The following is a 14,724-nucleotide window of genomic DNA, read 5'->3' as shown; positions in this document are numbered from 1 at the left end:
AGCCTGTAAAAAGGTTTATTGATGTTGTTGTTTTAGATTTAGCTGGCCTTGTGCCAGCACGGGCTCTTGCTCCTAGAGCAGCCTGTAAAAAGGTTTATTGATGTTGTTGTTTTAGATTTAGCTGGCCTTGTGCCAGAGCACGGGCTCTTGCTGTTTTAGAGAGCAGCCCGTAAAAAGGTTTATTGATGTTGTTGTTTCAGATTTAGCTGGCCTTGTGCCAGCATGGGGTCTTGCTCCTAGAGCAGCCCGTAACATGGTTTATTGATGTTATTGTTTTAGATTTAGCTGGCCTTGTGCCAGCACGGGCTCTTGCTCCTAGAGCAGCCTGTAAAAAGGTTTATTGATGTTGTTGTTTCAGATTTAGCTGGCCTTGTGCCAGCACGGGCTTCTGCTCCTAGAGCAGCCCGTAACATGGTTTATTGATGTTGTTGTTTTAGATTTAGCTGGCCTTGTGCCAGCATGGGCTCTTGCTCCTAGAGCAGCCCGTAAAAAGGTTTATTGATGTTGTTGTTTCAGATTTAGCTGGCCTTGTGCCAGCATGGGCTCTTGCTCCTAGAGCAGCCCGTAAAAAGGTTTATTGATGTTGTTGTTTCAGATTTAGCTGGCCTTGTGCCAGCACGGGCTCTTGCTCCTAGAGAAGCCTGTAACATGGTTTATTGATGTTGTTGTTTTAGATTTAGTTGGCCTTGTGCCAGCATGGGCTCTTGCTCCTAGAGCAGCCCGTAAAAAGGTTTATTGATGTTGTTGTTTCGGATTTACCTGGCCTTGTGCCAGCATGGGCTCTTGCTCCTAGAGCAGCCTGTAACGGTATGTTGATGATGAGTCTGTGAGATGGGTAGGTTGGATGAAAACTATTATGATGCATGAAAGTGATTTTGGGGGGGGTGATTTTTGAAATGAAAAGATTTAACAGGGAAGGTTGCAACCTCTTTGAACCCTAAGGTACCCATCAGATGAGGATAAAAGTATGATAGCAGTGAGTGTTGGCTAGTGGGAGAGGTCAACAGATGGAAAAAAGAATTGAGTAGTAGGCACAGGTAGCTAGTATGTTAGCTCGAGTTCGGGTCGTTTCGGCCGTAAGCACGTTTACGTGCAAAATAGACACCATGTTTAGTACCAGCCCCTGGGGATCGACGTAAAACATAAAATAATAACGGTAAATACCATAAACATAACGGTAAATACCATAAACATAACGTCTTACATTGTTTTGGATGTTACGGCCTAAGTGACTTACGGCCGAAACGACCAGGACCGGTTAGCTCGTGGTGATCTAAAGCCATATTCCTTGTCTGGTCCTAATTCTTGTGTCTGTATGTGTTTTGTGTATTTGTTGGGTGTTGATTGTGTGGATGGAAGGTGGTTTTGCTTTTGATTTGTTGTCTGGGTCGGGTCTGTTGTGTCTGATTTAAGAACTGGGAAGGAGAGTGGGAGGTTAAAGGTATGGATTCTTTAGAGTTACCGTGGTGGTGGGTAGGAGCATAGGAAGCCTGCAAATTCATGGATGTTTGTCAGTATGTGCTTTGTTATTTGGGTAGCTGTTCTTTCATTTCCTTCATAACTTGTTCTTAACTGTTCTGTTTCTGTACGGGCAAGAAGGTAGTGTTCCAGGGGTTCTTCTGGGATTGTTTCACAGTAGCCTACTTGCATGGTTGAGGGTTATCTACTATTCGTTGCCATGTGCACAGGTATCTTAGCCTTAGCCGATGGATTATGACTGCTAGGGCCCGTGACATGTCTTTGGTTATATTGTGTGGTTTTAGGTTTACGGTGTCCATGTACCATTTGGCGGTTTTTGAGCCACCGAAAACAGCTCTTCTGACTTTGATTTCCTCCTGCAGTTGGCAGTGCTGCTACCTTGTTTTTCAGTTGTGTGAGCGAGGGGGTGATTTTGATACTAATGTTGCTGTGTAGCAACCCACTTTTTGCTAAAGAATCTGCTTCTTCGTTTCCTTGGATTCCCACATGGCTCGGAATCCAGTTTAATGTTATTTGCCTGTTCCTGTTGATGGAGGCTTGCAATTGCCCATATGTTTGATAGAAGTCTGAAGTTTTCTTTTGCTTTTCCTTTTGTTATAGCCTGTATTGCTCCTTTTGAGTCAGTATGCTGAGAGTCTTCTAGAGCTTTTGCAATGGCAGTTAGTTCAGTTTGTAGAGTGGAGGCATTGTCAGAGAGCCTCCAGCATCCTTTGAGGGTTGTTGAGTGGACCCCAGCTGCTGCTGCCGGGATGCTGAGATCTACTGTCAATTTCAGCTGGTTGCACCCACGTAGAGAAGTTACCTCTTTATTCGGACGGCCATAGACGAGTCATTACATAATTCTAGGCTCGTTTATTGAACTAGAATGCAAGATCTGACATACAAGCGTCATTCAAGTATAGCCCCAAATAACAACAATTGAATATAAGAGATTCCTCTAGAAGTAGGCCTAAGGAATGTGTATAGAGCTGGCTGGTTGCCCGGGATAGGCTATATATAGTCTGCATGTGTCCCCGTATATTTTAATATTCTTAATTGCTTGCTTGTTATTTTCATATTGATTGATAGCCCTACCTATACTTTTTTAGGTAGCATTGCCATCCATGACATTTAAGCTACACAATTTTATGAGACAAAAGACGATAAATGATGAATGCACTGCGATGCCATGTAAGGAATGAAAGAATACATTTTATCTTTAAAAATTTCTTGTTTATTTCACTACCAAATATCTTACCATTAAGTTTATTGAAGTAAATAATTCATATATCATTATAATCCTTCAACCATTGGCTTGACATGTTTAGTGATGAAATTGGGAAACACTACTATTCTTTGGGTAAAACTGAGGTTTAATGAAAGTTATAACTTTTGAAAGACATGTTCCTCAGGTCTCGAAGCGATGTTCACCCTCCTGAGCTTTGAGAGAGACTGCAGTGCACTGGCCATTTTCCAGCGCTGTGATTGGCTGACCACTAGCCAATCAGGAACATCGTAAGGGACAGCGCTAGGCACCAAATGCACGGCTGATGTGAATGTACTATAGTTTGTAGGCTTTTTCTAAATCGAGAAAAACTACAATTGACTTTCTGTTGTTAATTGTTGCCATTACATCTGCTAGGCATTCTTGTGTGCCTATTCCTTCTTTGTAATCATAGTCGATGATGTAGTGGTCCTGTTTTCCATTGGAGTCTGTTTAGTACCATTCTCTCTGCGGTCTTTTCTGTGCAGCTGATGAGAGAGATGGGCCTGTAGGAGTTTGGTTCCTTGGGTTTGGGAATTGGTTGTGTGGTTTATTGATGAAGTGGCCCGCTTATAAAGCGGCATGTGGACGTCTGTATGTAACGCAGAGACCGCAGGTACAAAGATTTACAGGTGACCTGAGGTCAAACTATTTCTCTACAAAAAACAGGACAGGTACGTACAGAAAACATAATGATTAACAGTGTCTGGTCTGACATAAAAAATACTCTGTTACATATACATAATGCATGGTCAATTGAACAGACAATAAAACATACAATTCATAATAATGATAATAATATTGTGTTCGTCCGACCCTAGGTCGAATGTGAAGGCACCGCAGGAAACGGGATGTTCATTACAGAGAACACGTTGAGTGGGGACTTTACAATACTCCCCCTGCAAGGCGTAGGTAATGTCTGATCAAAGCAGGCATCTGCTGGGGCGACAGACGGGGCCCCGCTTACGCGATGTCAACAGGAGGGTGTGGTTGCCCTCTCCAGCGCCCTCTAGAGTGGTGTGTTGGGGTACCCTCCTGTCTGGTTTCGGGGTTTTCCGGGGACACCCACGACGTTTTCCTGCACATGGGGCAGGCCAGGGGGGTTGCTATCTCCTGTGGGGGGGCTTTGGGAACCGCCCCCGATGTCCCCCTCCAGGAATGCAGGCTTGAGGCAGTCTATTGATACCCAGTCTTCCCCTCCATGGACGGCTACCTGGAATGCCTTTTTGCTCCTCTCGAGCACAAGGAAAGGTCCTCTGTAGGGCCTGGTTAAGGGTGGCCACACGGCGTCGTCCCTAACAAAGACGTGGGTGGCGGAGGACAGACCGGGAGGCATGAAGGGGGACGTCCTGTCGGTGTAAGTCCCCTGGTAGGGGGTGCACTTCCCAACCCTGTCACGGAGCCTCTGCGTTGCTATGTCATCCCTATCCTCTGCGATGAGTTTCCCCGGGCCTACCAGCGTCTCCCCATAGACTTTTTCTGGTGAGGATGGGTTGCCGTTGGCTCTGGGGGTGGTTTTCAACTCGAGGAGGACCCAGGGCAGCTAGTACTTCCAACTCTCGGAGGTGCAATGAGCCATGAGGGACACCTTCAGGGACCTGTGGAACCTCTCCACCATTCCGTTGGCTGCGGGGTTGTAGGTGGTGGTGCTGTGGTGAGTGGTCCCCAGCAGGTGTGCCAGGGCGGTCCACAGCTCGGACAGGAAAACGGGACCTCTGTCTGTCGTTATATGGTCCGGGACACTGAACCGGCTGATCCAGCTGGAGGGGAGGGCTTCTGCGCACACACTGGAGGTGGCTTCTTCCATGGGCGTAGCTTGGGGCCACCTGGTGGAGTGGTCGACAACTGTTAGAAGGTGTCTTGCTCCTCCTGATGGGGGAAATGGACCCACAACGTCGATGTGGATGTGCCTGAAACGTCTCCTCGGCTGGGGAAACTCGTCCACCCCAGACTCGGTGTGCCACCCTAATTTGCTGGCCTGACACTGCATGCACTGCCTTGTGCCTTGCCCAGGCCATTGTGTCCTTCCGTATGCCATGCCAGATGAACTTCTCCATCAGTAGCCTGGCCGTCGTCCTTCGGAGGTGTGTCACAGTCCGTGGATGATGTCGAAGACCAGCTGAAGACGGGAGGCGGGCACCAGTGGGCGTGGGCGGCCAGTGCTCACATCGCTCAGCAATGTTGACCCTCCAGGGCCGAGGGGCATGTCCTTCCACTTCAGCGACATGATGGCTGTGTGATAGGCTGGGGTCTCTGGGTCAGCGGCTTGTTTGCGGGCGAGGTCCTCGTAGTCGATCCCAAGCTGCACCGCATCGATTTCGATCCTCAAGAGGGCGTCGGCTACTGGGTCTTTCTGCCGGGGAGGTACTTGATGGTGCAGGTGAACTCCACGACGGCCGCGAGGTGCCGCTACTTCCTGGAAGACCATGCGTCCCCCAGGTTCATGAGGGCATGGACCAGTGGCTGGTGGTCAGTCCAAATCATGAAGGGCATACCCTCCAGGATGAACTTGAAGTGGTGTACCTCTTGGTATACTGCGAAGAGTTCCCTTTTGAAGGTGCTGTAGCAGGACTCGGTGGGGCTGAATTTCCTGCTGAAGGCGATGGGCTGAGGGGTCCCGTTGATGACTTGTTCCAGGATGGTTCCACAGGTGACATTGCTGGCGTCCGTCGTCAGCTGGAGGGGAGTGCTGGGGTCCTGGTGGGCCAAAGATGTTGCCTTGGCGAGGGCGGCCTTCATCAGGGAGAAGGCCTTCTGCTGGTCGGGGCCCCACACTAAGGTCTTTGGACGGCCCTTGAGGACCTCCGTCAGGGGCCCATGGTGTGTGCGATCCCCGGGATTAATCTCCTGTAGTAGTTGACTTTACTGAAGAATTCTTGTACGGACCTGATGGAGGTAGGAGTGAGGAACCTCACGATGGCCTCAACCTTTGACAACATCGGGCGGACACCCCCTGGGGATATCTCGTGGCCCAGGAATTCCACCTACTCGACGGCAAAGGTACACTTGTCGAACCTGACGACAAGGCCACTCTCCTGCATGCACTGCAGAACCTTCTGTATGTGCCGGAGGTGTTCCTTCTGGGATCTGGAAAAAACTTGGATATCATCGACATCCAAGTCCCCCAGGATGAAGTCCATCAGCCTCTGGAAGGTCGCGCCCGCATTCCTCAGGCCAAAGGTGGAGAAGGCAAAGACGTAGGACCCGAAAGGCGTGATGATGGCGGTTTTGGGGATGTCTTCTGGCGCTACTGGTACCTGAAAATATGATTTTAAGAGATCTAATTTTGAGAATATTTTAGCCCCGTGGAAGAAGGCTGTTAGGTTCTGCATGTTTGGTAGAGGGTAGTGGTTGGGTTCTATAGTGAGGTTGAGCCGCCTGTAGTTGCTGCAGGGCCTCCAGGTGCCATCTGCTTTCTGCACCATGTGAAGGGAGGAGGCCCACGGGCTGGGAGCCTTCTTGCATATACCCATCCTTTCCATCTCAGCAAAGGCCTCTTGGCCTCCTGAAGGCGCTGTGGGGCAAGCCGTCAGAACTTTGCGTGCGTTGGGGGCCCCTTTGTTTTGATGTGATTATATATCCCGTGTTTGGCGGGTGCCCCCGGGCACCTGATGAAGCTCGGGTTTGAAGACTTCTGGGAATTCCTTCAGGAGGGAACCATACCGGTGGGGTGCGATGGAACAGACTGCGGGCTCCCTGGGGCCCAGCGACAAGGGCAGGGACTGGCAGGACTTGATGTCCAGCAGGCGTTTGCGGCCGACGTCGACTGCCAGTCCGAAGTGGGCGAGGAAATCCGCACCCAGGAGTGGGGTCCTAACGTCTGTGACGATGAACTCCCACCTGTACCTCCGGCCAAGGATGGAGACCGACAGGATCTTGGTGCCATAGGAGAGGATGGGGGACCCGTTGGCGGGTGTCAGGGAGGCGGCCGGGTCCAGCGGACGTCTGCGGTCCTCTCTGGAAGGCGGAACACTTACCACATGGCTCCAGTGTCGATCAACATCATCCTGCCGAAGATGGTGTCGGGGATGTAGAAGCCTACTGGTGGGGGGCCCCAGGGCGTTTCAGTTACTGCTGCCATGGCAGTCTTTGAGGGTGTCTGCCACCTTCCCCATTTTTTGGAAGGAAGAAAAGGCAGGGGGCTTCGCAATTCCGGGCAGCTTTCCCAAACCTCTGGTGGTAATAGCAAAGCCCCGGCCTCTCCCTCTTCTGGTGGTGGGGTGGCTTCCTCTGGGCGACGACGTTGATGCCCTCCGTGGTGGGGTCCTCCGGCTGGAGGCAGTTGATGGGGTGTGCGGGTGTGGACGCCCACTTTGCCGCCTTCATGGAGTCCATCAGCTGCTGCACCACCCTGATCATGTCCTTGACTGGCAGGGTGTATGCCTTTGTGATCTGCCCACGGACCTCTAGTAGTAGCTGCCACAGGAAGATCTCCCTTGACAGGCTGATCTCTTTGTGCCTGCTGCTGCTGTCAGTCTTGGGGAGGAGGAGGAGGTCCTGGAGGGCATGCCACATTTCCAAGAGGTTTCCCTCCTGCCGGGGGTTGAGGGTGAGGTCGAGGGCGTGGGCGGCTCTCTCGGAGACCGGCAGGGAGCAGGTCTCAACGAGAGTGGCTTTTAACTCCTGAAGGTGGCGGGGCTCGATGTCATCATTAACCAAAGGGCGATTTTCTTGTATATCTCCTCCAGGAGGGTGTTGATGGTGATGTCCGCCTTCAACACCTCGTCGGTTAGGCCTGCCACCCTGAATTGCCCCTCGACCCTGTAGAGCCAGGACGCTGCATTTTGATGGGTGAATGGCGGCAGCCTTATGCTGAGGGCCGCCTTTGCTTGGTCCGTCAGGGGGGCCATCGCGCGGGGTGCAGGTACCAGCACGGAGGAGCGTGCTGGAGGGGGTTGCGTGAGGGAGATGTCTGCCTCCAAGAAGCTCACGGTAATTTGTATGTGGTTGGGAATGTCTGTGTCCATGCTCATTCCGCGCTCTCACTTGGAGTGTGAGGGAATGCTCGCGTCAATACATGTATGGGAGCATGCCGTGTGGGTCTGCTAATGAAGCCGGTGACTTGCCGATGAGGGTCGGTAACACCCAAACGCTTTGTTAGAGTGCCGTAGTGTAAGCAGGTTGAGACATACTCAGCAATAGTTGGTTCCTTTAATGTTGAGAAGATGGTTACAGATCAAGGGATGAGCCAGTACTGTCCTTGTCCGGACTCCGTGCAAAGAGATACACACAATCGGGAAAACATATTGTACAACATTAGGCTGAACATTCCTACACCTCCCCTCTAAGATTACAGCTCCACATTTAAAGCAAATAAAACATAAGCATTAATTTCTCCTTTCAATTGCAAAAATTAACAAAACTGGCAGAGGTAATAACACATAAAACAAAAAGGAATTCAGCTATAATAAAGATAGTCCTTCGACACCGCTGAAACATACGTCAAAGGTAAATATGAGAAGAGGAACACTTATTAAACACAAATAAAACGAATTACTCTCTGATATAATCATTGTGCCATTGTGGAGGACGACGTACCCTAGCACTACTTCTCTCTCGATTGGGTACTGGGTGAGTCTCCTCTGAGGTGGTGGGAGTAGGGTCTCCTGAGGTGGTGTGGGTGGTAGGGATCTCAAATGCTTACGATTTCTCGTCGAAATTCTCCCCGCTTCCATCCAACCTTATGCAATATTGGCGGTATCTTTTCTCTTCAATAACCACCCCACTTCTATTCCAGGCTCGTGTGGTCACATCTTGGATAGCTACCCTCTCACCTATTTGTAGGGGGGAAAGATCCTTGGCTTTCTCATTGTACTTAAATGATATTCGTTGCTCAGCAACACTTCTTTCTTTCTCTCTTGCGGACAAGGTTTCTGACCAATGCTCGGTGACGAAATGATGACTTTTTAACATTGGCACCGAATCTCGAAGTTGGCGCCCCATGGCCAGCTGTGCGGGAGACTTATCTATACCACATAGTGGTGTATTTCTATACTGCAATATTGCCTGATCTACCTTATCATTGTCTAGCCCTCCATTAGGTAAAGCATTGCCCATTAATGTTCGTTTGGCGGTGCGCACAGCAGCTTCTGCCCGCCCATTGGACTGGGGATAGTGAGCAGACGACACTCTCATTGATACCCCCCACCTACCGAAGAAATGTTTCATTTCAATGCTCGTTAGATTCGTGCCCTCGTCCACTGATATTTCTTCAGGTGCTCCCCACTGCATAAAATATCTTCTAAAAGCTGGGATCAATCTCGCGGACGTAGTTTTGTTAGCGAAGAAATAAATTTCCATCCATCCGGTCAGTCGATCGGCGTATACCATATAATGCCTCCCTGCTACTTGGAATAAATCAGCCACAGTTCTCTGAAACAGATATTCGGGAGGGGGAGTATATATAATACTTTCCCTTTGTTGTGAAGGTGCCGCAACGTTGCAAGCATGACACCGTGCCCTGTAATTTGCTAAGTCACCTTCAATCCCAGGCCAATAAACCGCCTGCCGTGCTCTCCTGATCATGGAGTCAGTTGACTGATGACCCGAATGTAGATTGGTTGCGATGCGTGTACGTAATGCCTCTTGAACTACCAGACGAACATGCCCCTCATCATATGCATACGTGACTAATCCTTCAATGACACTCAGTCTATCACGTACATTGAAAAAAGGTTTTAGGCAAGGCTCCACTTGAGACCTCGATGACGGCCAACCCCCTTCGTTGACACGTCGCTGCAATAGTAAATAATCCGGATCCTTATCTGCCTCCCACCTTATGGTGGCCCAGTCCATAGTAATGACGTCATCCGCCAGTGATGACATCATGGAGGCAATACAAACTTCGTTCATGAGTTCTTCCTCTTCCTCGTCTTTGACGGTAGTTTCACTGCGAATCACTGGGTATCTTGATAATGTATCAGCTGCCGAATTCTTCTTTCCTGGTATACATCTTATGGTAAAACTATATTGCATAGTTTTCTCCTTCAACCTTAGTAGTCTCGGGTTTGCAATGTCTTTCAGGCTCCTATCCCCAAAGAGTTTTACCAAAGGTCTATGGTCCGTGATTAAGATGAAATTTGGGCATCCCAATAAAAACAACCTCGATTTCCTAAGGCACCATACTACTGCAGCCGCTTCCCCTCAATGACGGCATAGCCAGCCTCCGCCTCCGTCAGGTGCCTGCTGCCACATAATGCCAGTTTCCATCCCCTTACAACAAAAGGGGCATTGAAATCCTCGCAACTGCAGTATTGCTGCAATATAACAAACCCCATTCCTTCTCTGCACCAATCAGTAACAACAGCAGTGCGCCTTGTCTTATCATAATATGTCAGTCCATCGCCCAACATCTTGCAAATACTATCCCGGGCTGCAACAAAACTATTTTGGAGGTGTTGGTCCCAATAAACTTTCCGATGAGGGGATTTCTTGAGAAGGTCCCTGAATGGTTCCATTACTGGTGCTACAGCCACGAAAGGTGCAATTTGGTTCACGAGCCCAAACCAAGATCTTATATCCGTGATCGTTGGGCTGGCAGGCATGGGGAAGTTCTTGATGGTACTATACGCTCATTAGAAGGTCTATAATTATCCCAATCCAGTTCATACCCTACAAACTCTACCTGTCTTTGAGAAAATCGGAATTTATCCGGATTTAGCGTAATCCCATTCTCTCCACATAATTGCAAAAAATCAAAAGTATGCCAAAAGGCTCCCTGACACTGTCGTCATATAACAATACGTCATCTATGCACTTGTACTTCCTATGTACATCGATGATGACGTCATCGAACCTTTTTGTGTATGCATCGGGGGCCGAGCAATGACCCATAGGTGTTCGACAATACTGGTATCTCTCCCATGGTGTAATAAACGTTGTCAACTGTCGGCTTTCCTCATCTAACGGCACCTGGTGGAATCCTGCATAGGCATCAACTACAGTTTTATATGTACGAAGTGGCACACTTGAGACCATCTCAAAAGGAGCACATGTGTGATGTGTTTCTCGTTTGCAATTCTTATTAAGCTCTTGATAGTCCACGGTCCTTCGTGGTTTACCATTTTTCTTTGTTACTACTACCATCCTGGCACACCAGTCCGTAGCTGTACCTGCAGGGACCTCTCTAATTACCCCTAATTTGACATCTTCATCAAGCTGAGCCTTAACATCGGCCTCCCAATGCTTAGGAACTGGTATGGGTGTATGACATGCATGAGGGGTGGCACCTTCCCTCAGGTGAATGTGGTGAGGGGCTCCTTTCATCATCGGCAAAGGGTTTCTTGAAACGTTGAAAGTAGTCTTTGCAAAACGTTGCAGCAGCCAGTCCCTCAGCCTTTGGACATTTTCCTCCATGGCAGGGTATGGCATCTCGCGCTCACGACCAACATCCCCTACCCGTGAGCAACCATTTTCTTCATGCGTCTGGTGGGGGTTAGTCGACACAGGGGGTTTCTGAGTGACGTCATGCACGGTAGCAACAGTATGATTGGGAAACTTTGCATGCACTAGGCCTAGTGATTTACACACTCCCAAGGACATATAAAAACGAGTAGTACCTTGCACAACAATAACACTAGTGCTCACTGATTTATGCCCCAATTCTATTAGCATATCAACAGTCCCGTATATTTTTAATGACTTCTCCCCTGCGTGATTTACAATTACATTACACAGAGAGAGGTTAGGTACCTTCAAACCTAATTTTGGTAACAAATCTACCCCTACTACACACACTTCTGCCCCAGTGTCTGGAATAGCCTCAACAATGACACTCTCGCATGAAAACTCATGCTTAATCTTTATTTTCACCGTCGGCAGTTTCCCCACTGCCGCACATAGGCCTACCTGCCTTTTATCCGCAGGTGGATAAGCAACAGTGCATGATGTCACAGATGCATCCACAATAGGCGCCGTTTTGGCGGGCTCTTGTGTCCCTTGATGACAGAATTTAGCAAAGTGCCCCATAATACCACACTGAAAACATTTAACATTATCAGCAGGGCATTTTCCCTGCCAATGAGAACGACCACCACACTTTTTACACCTGGCATCTGACTTACTGCTGCCAGTTGGTTTCGAACTACCACGGCCCCGGCCGTTTCCCTTGTCACCATTGTTAGACCTATAGCTAGCAATAACTTTACTATCACCTTCTACCCCACTTTCAATTAGGCCTGAGCCTATCTCATCCCTTTTTACCAAACTAGCAACGTTTGCTCTTCCACGAGTGCTAATACTATCCTTTTCTGTGGATTCATAAATTTCACATTTGCGTAACAGTTTCTGCACAGTATTGAAATTTTCCTGATCCTGTAGGATTTCTTGCTTAAGTCCCACATTGCTTAAACCACTTGTTATCCGCTGAACTAACACAAAATCATTCAGATCAGCACGGCAGTGAGGACATTTAAACCCACAATCTAAGGCCAATTGTTGGGACCTGTGCACAAAGGATTTCGTGGTTTCTTGATCGCCTTGTTGCGCTGAAAAAATCTTGTCCCACGCCACTGTCTTATTAACAGACTTCGTTGTAATCTCCTCCAGTTTGTCAAATGCCTCAGAGGACGTTAATGAGTTCCACTGAGCCTCTGAGTGTGTTGCATCTATAGCCATCCTTAGTTTCTCATCGCAGTTTAACCGTATACTGATAAGTGCATTCTCTCCTGAAACGTTTCCTAAGGCCAGCCAATCGCTCATAGAGCGGCACCATTCTCGAAAACTGCTTTGTGTCATCTCATAGCTACACTTATCAGGGCACATCGCCCTAACACCTGCCGAGGCTGATCCATGTGGCCTTCCTTGTGCCATGATGCCAACCAAAGCCTGTAACAAGTCCTGTCCCTCGTTGCGTCGGCGTGCCGGTGTTGCATTCCTGCTTGCAGTGCCCCTGGGGGAACGTCTTGCTGTGCCCCTGGGTGTACTGTGAGGGCCTCGTCTTAGCATCTTGTAGGTCCTGCTGTAGAAAGAGAATCACTGCGCCATGTAAGCAGGTTGAGACATACTCAGCAATAGTTGGTTCCTTTAATGTTGAGAAGATGGTTACAGATCAAGGGATGAGCCTGTACTGTCCTTGCCCGGACTCCGTGCAAAGAGATACACACAATCAGGAAAACATATCGTACAACATTAGGCTGAACATCTCTACACGTAGTTAGTCCATTAGGGGCGTGGGTTGGTTCATTGGGCCAAGACCAAGTCGCCGTTTGGGTCCGTTAATGGCTTCCGGGAACCACTCCAGGGGTCACCACTGTGAGAGAGGTGCGAAATGATGAGCAGGAAGACAAATACTGCTGGTTTATTGATGAAGTGAGTGGATGTCTATGTATAACGCAGAGATCGCGGGTACAAAGATTTACAGGTGACCTGAGGTCAAACTATTTCTCTACAAAAAACAGGACAGGTACACACAGAAAACATAATGATTAACAATGTCTGGTCTGACATAAAAAATACTCTGTTATATATACATAATGCATGGTCAATTGAACAGACAATAAAACATACAGTTCATAACAATAATAATAATATTGTGTTCGTCCGACACTAGTTCGAATGTGAAGGCACTGCAGAAAACATTGAGATGTTCATTACAAACAGAAACACATTTGATACAGAAGATTTGGTGGAACATTATGAGTACATGAGCTTCTTCACAAACAGAAACGTAACAATGGTTAGAGAAAAATAGTTTGATACAGAAGATTTGGTGGAACATTATGAGTACATGGATGCTTGTTGTCGTTTTGTCCAATGGCTTCACACATGTGTGCCCGTAGGATCTTCATCGGTCAATGCAAGTAGTGGTGATTGTGACATGAATCGCAGACAACAATGGTTAGAGAAAAATGAGATGACATCGGCTGATCCTTCAGTAGCCAGCTCAAGGGGGGCGGCAGGGCTGAAGGATGACGTCGGCTGATCCTTTGGCCAGCTAGGGGGACGGCAGCAGGCTGAAGGATGATGTTGGCTGGTCGTTCTTGGTCAGCTTGTCCAGTACGAGTTCGGGGCGGCGTCAGGCTTCCTGGAGGAGGCGCCCAGGGCTCCGTGGTGGGGTGGGTCATTTTGGAGGGTCTGACATCTTTTGAAGTCTCTTGAGTCGAGGAGGCGGTGATTGCCGTCATTGTGGGTCGGACGGGTCACTCGGGGTCACCGTGTAAGGAGAGAGAGGCTGGGTGTTGTCTAGCGGGATGAATGAATGTACTGATTCTTCAGTTGTCCTACACACAGTTTTGTCAATGATGGCTAATATAGACATTTGCATGAGATTCACAGATTAATGAGCCAATGCAGTAGCATAATATATGGACCACCATGCGGTTTGATACAGAAGATTCAGAGTCATGATCTGCTTGCATGGCAATGCAAGTAGTGGTGATTGTACAGTGGTGGTTATTCTGAATTAAGGAGAGAGAGAGAGGGATTTGTCCTGTTTTGTCTGATGACAAGCTCCCTTAGAGTCTCTGTTGTGTACAGTGGTATGATGGATAACTGTTTAGTTTATGGCTGCTTTAATAGGAAGTCAAACACCAAAGGTTCAAACATAAATATTTCACTTTTTCAAGAGATAAAAATATAAAATGGCTTTGGATACAAGCCTGACGTCGTGCTGACAAACTTAATTCCAATAATGCTGTTGTCTCCTCTTTATTTTACAAACCATGGCTACATTGATGACACAAAAACCCAAAATAGGCACATATCTATTAGTCAAGAAAACACCCAATAAAAAAACTCTATATTAATTTCTCAAGGGAATCATTCTTTCATGTCAGTTACTTATAGGACTTTTTGTATGTTGCAAGAATCCCATAACATAAGTTATATAATGACCCAGAAACTGAATCAGGATTGTTTGGAACATTTTTTGGGTGCATTTTGAGTGCGCTCTACGATCATACCCTAATGCTGTAAAATGCAAATTCCAGATGAAACAGTAGGCTATATTTTCGGCGGAGAAGTTGCAAAGACTAGTGGAAAGGCTAATTCCAGCAAAAAAGATG

The 14,724-nt window shown here is 48.1% G+C and overlaps 1 protein-coding gene across 1 annotated transcript; it reads right to left on the bottom strand.

Moving 5' to 3' along the window:
* Positions 1 to 10,378: 10,378 nt before the first annotated feature.
* LOC136841299 (uncharacterized) lies at positions 10,379 to 12,667 on the bottom strand. The gene has a single exon (XM_067108274.1). It carries the CDS (start codon positions 12,665 to 12,667, stop codon positions 10,379 to 10,381), a length of 2,289 nt encoding a protein of 762 aa, XP_066964375.1.
* Positions 12,668 to 14,724: the final 2,057 nt, after the last annotated feature.

Source organism: Macrobrachium rosenbergii, chromosome 8 (genome assembly GCF_040412425.1).
Source record: "Macrobrachium rosenbergii isolate ZJJX-2024 chromosome 8, ASM4041242v1, whole genome shotgun sequence".
Taxonomy (NCBI): domain Eukaryota; kingdom Metazoa; phylum Arthropoda; class Malacostraca; order Decapoda; family Palaemonidae; genus Macrobrachium; species Macrobrachium rosenbergii.
The sequence above is the reverse complement of the archived record's forward strand: the minus strand, read 5'-3'. Positions and strand labels throughout refer to the sequence as shown.

What these genes read in the sequence shown, in the direction of transcription:
- LOC136841299 (XM_067108274.1), bottom strand. Translation starts at nt 12,667, where the DNA reads ATGCTAAGACGAGGCCCTCACAGTACACCCAGGGGCACAGCAAGACGT.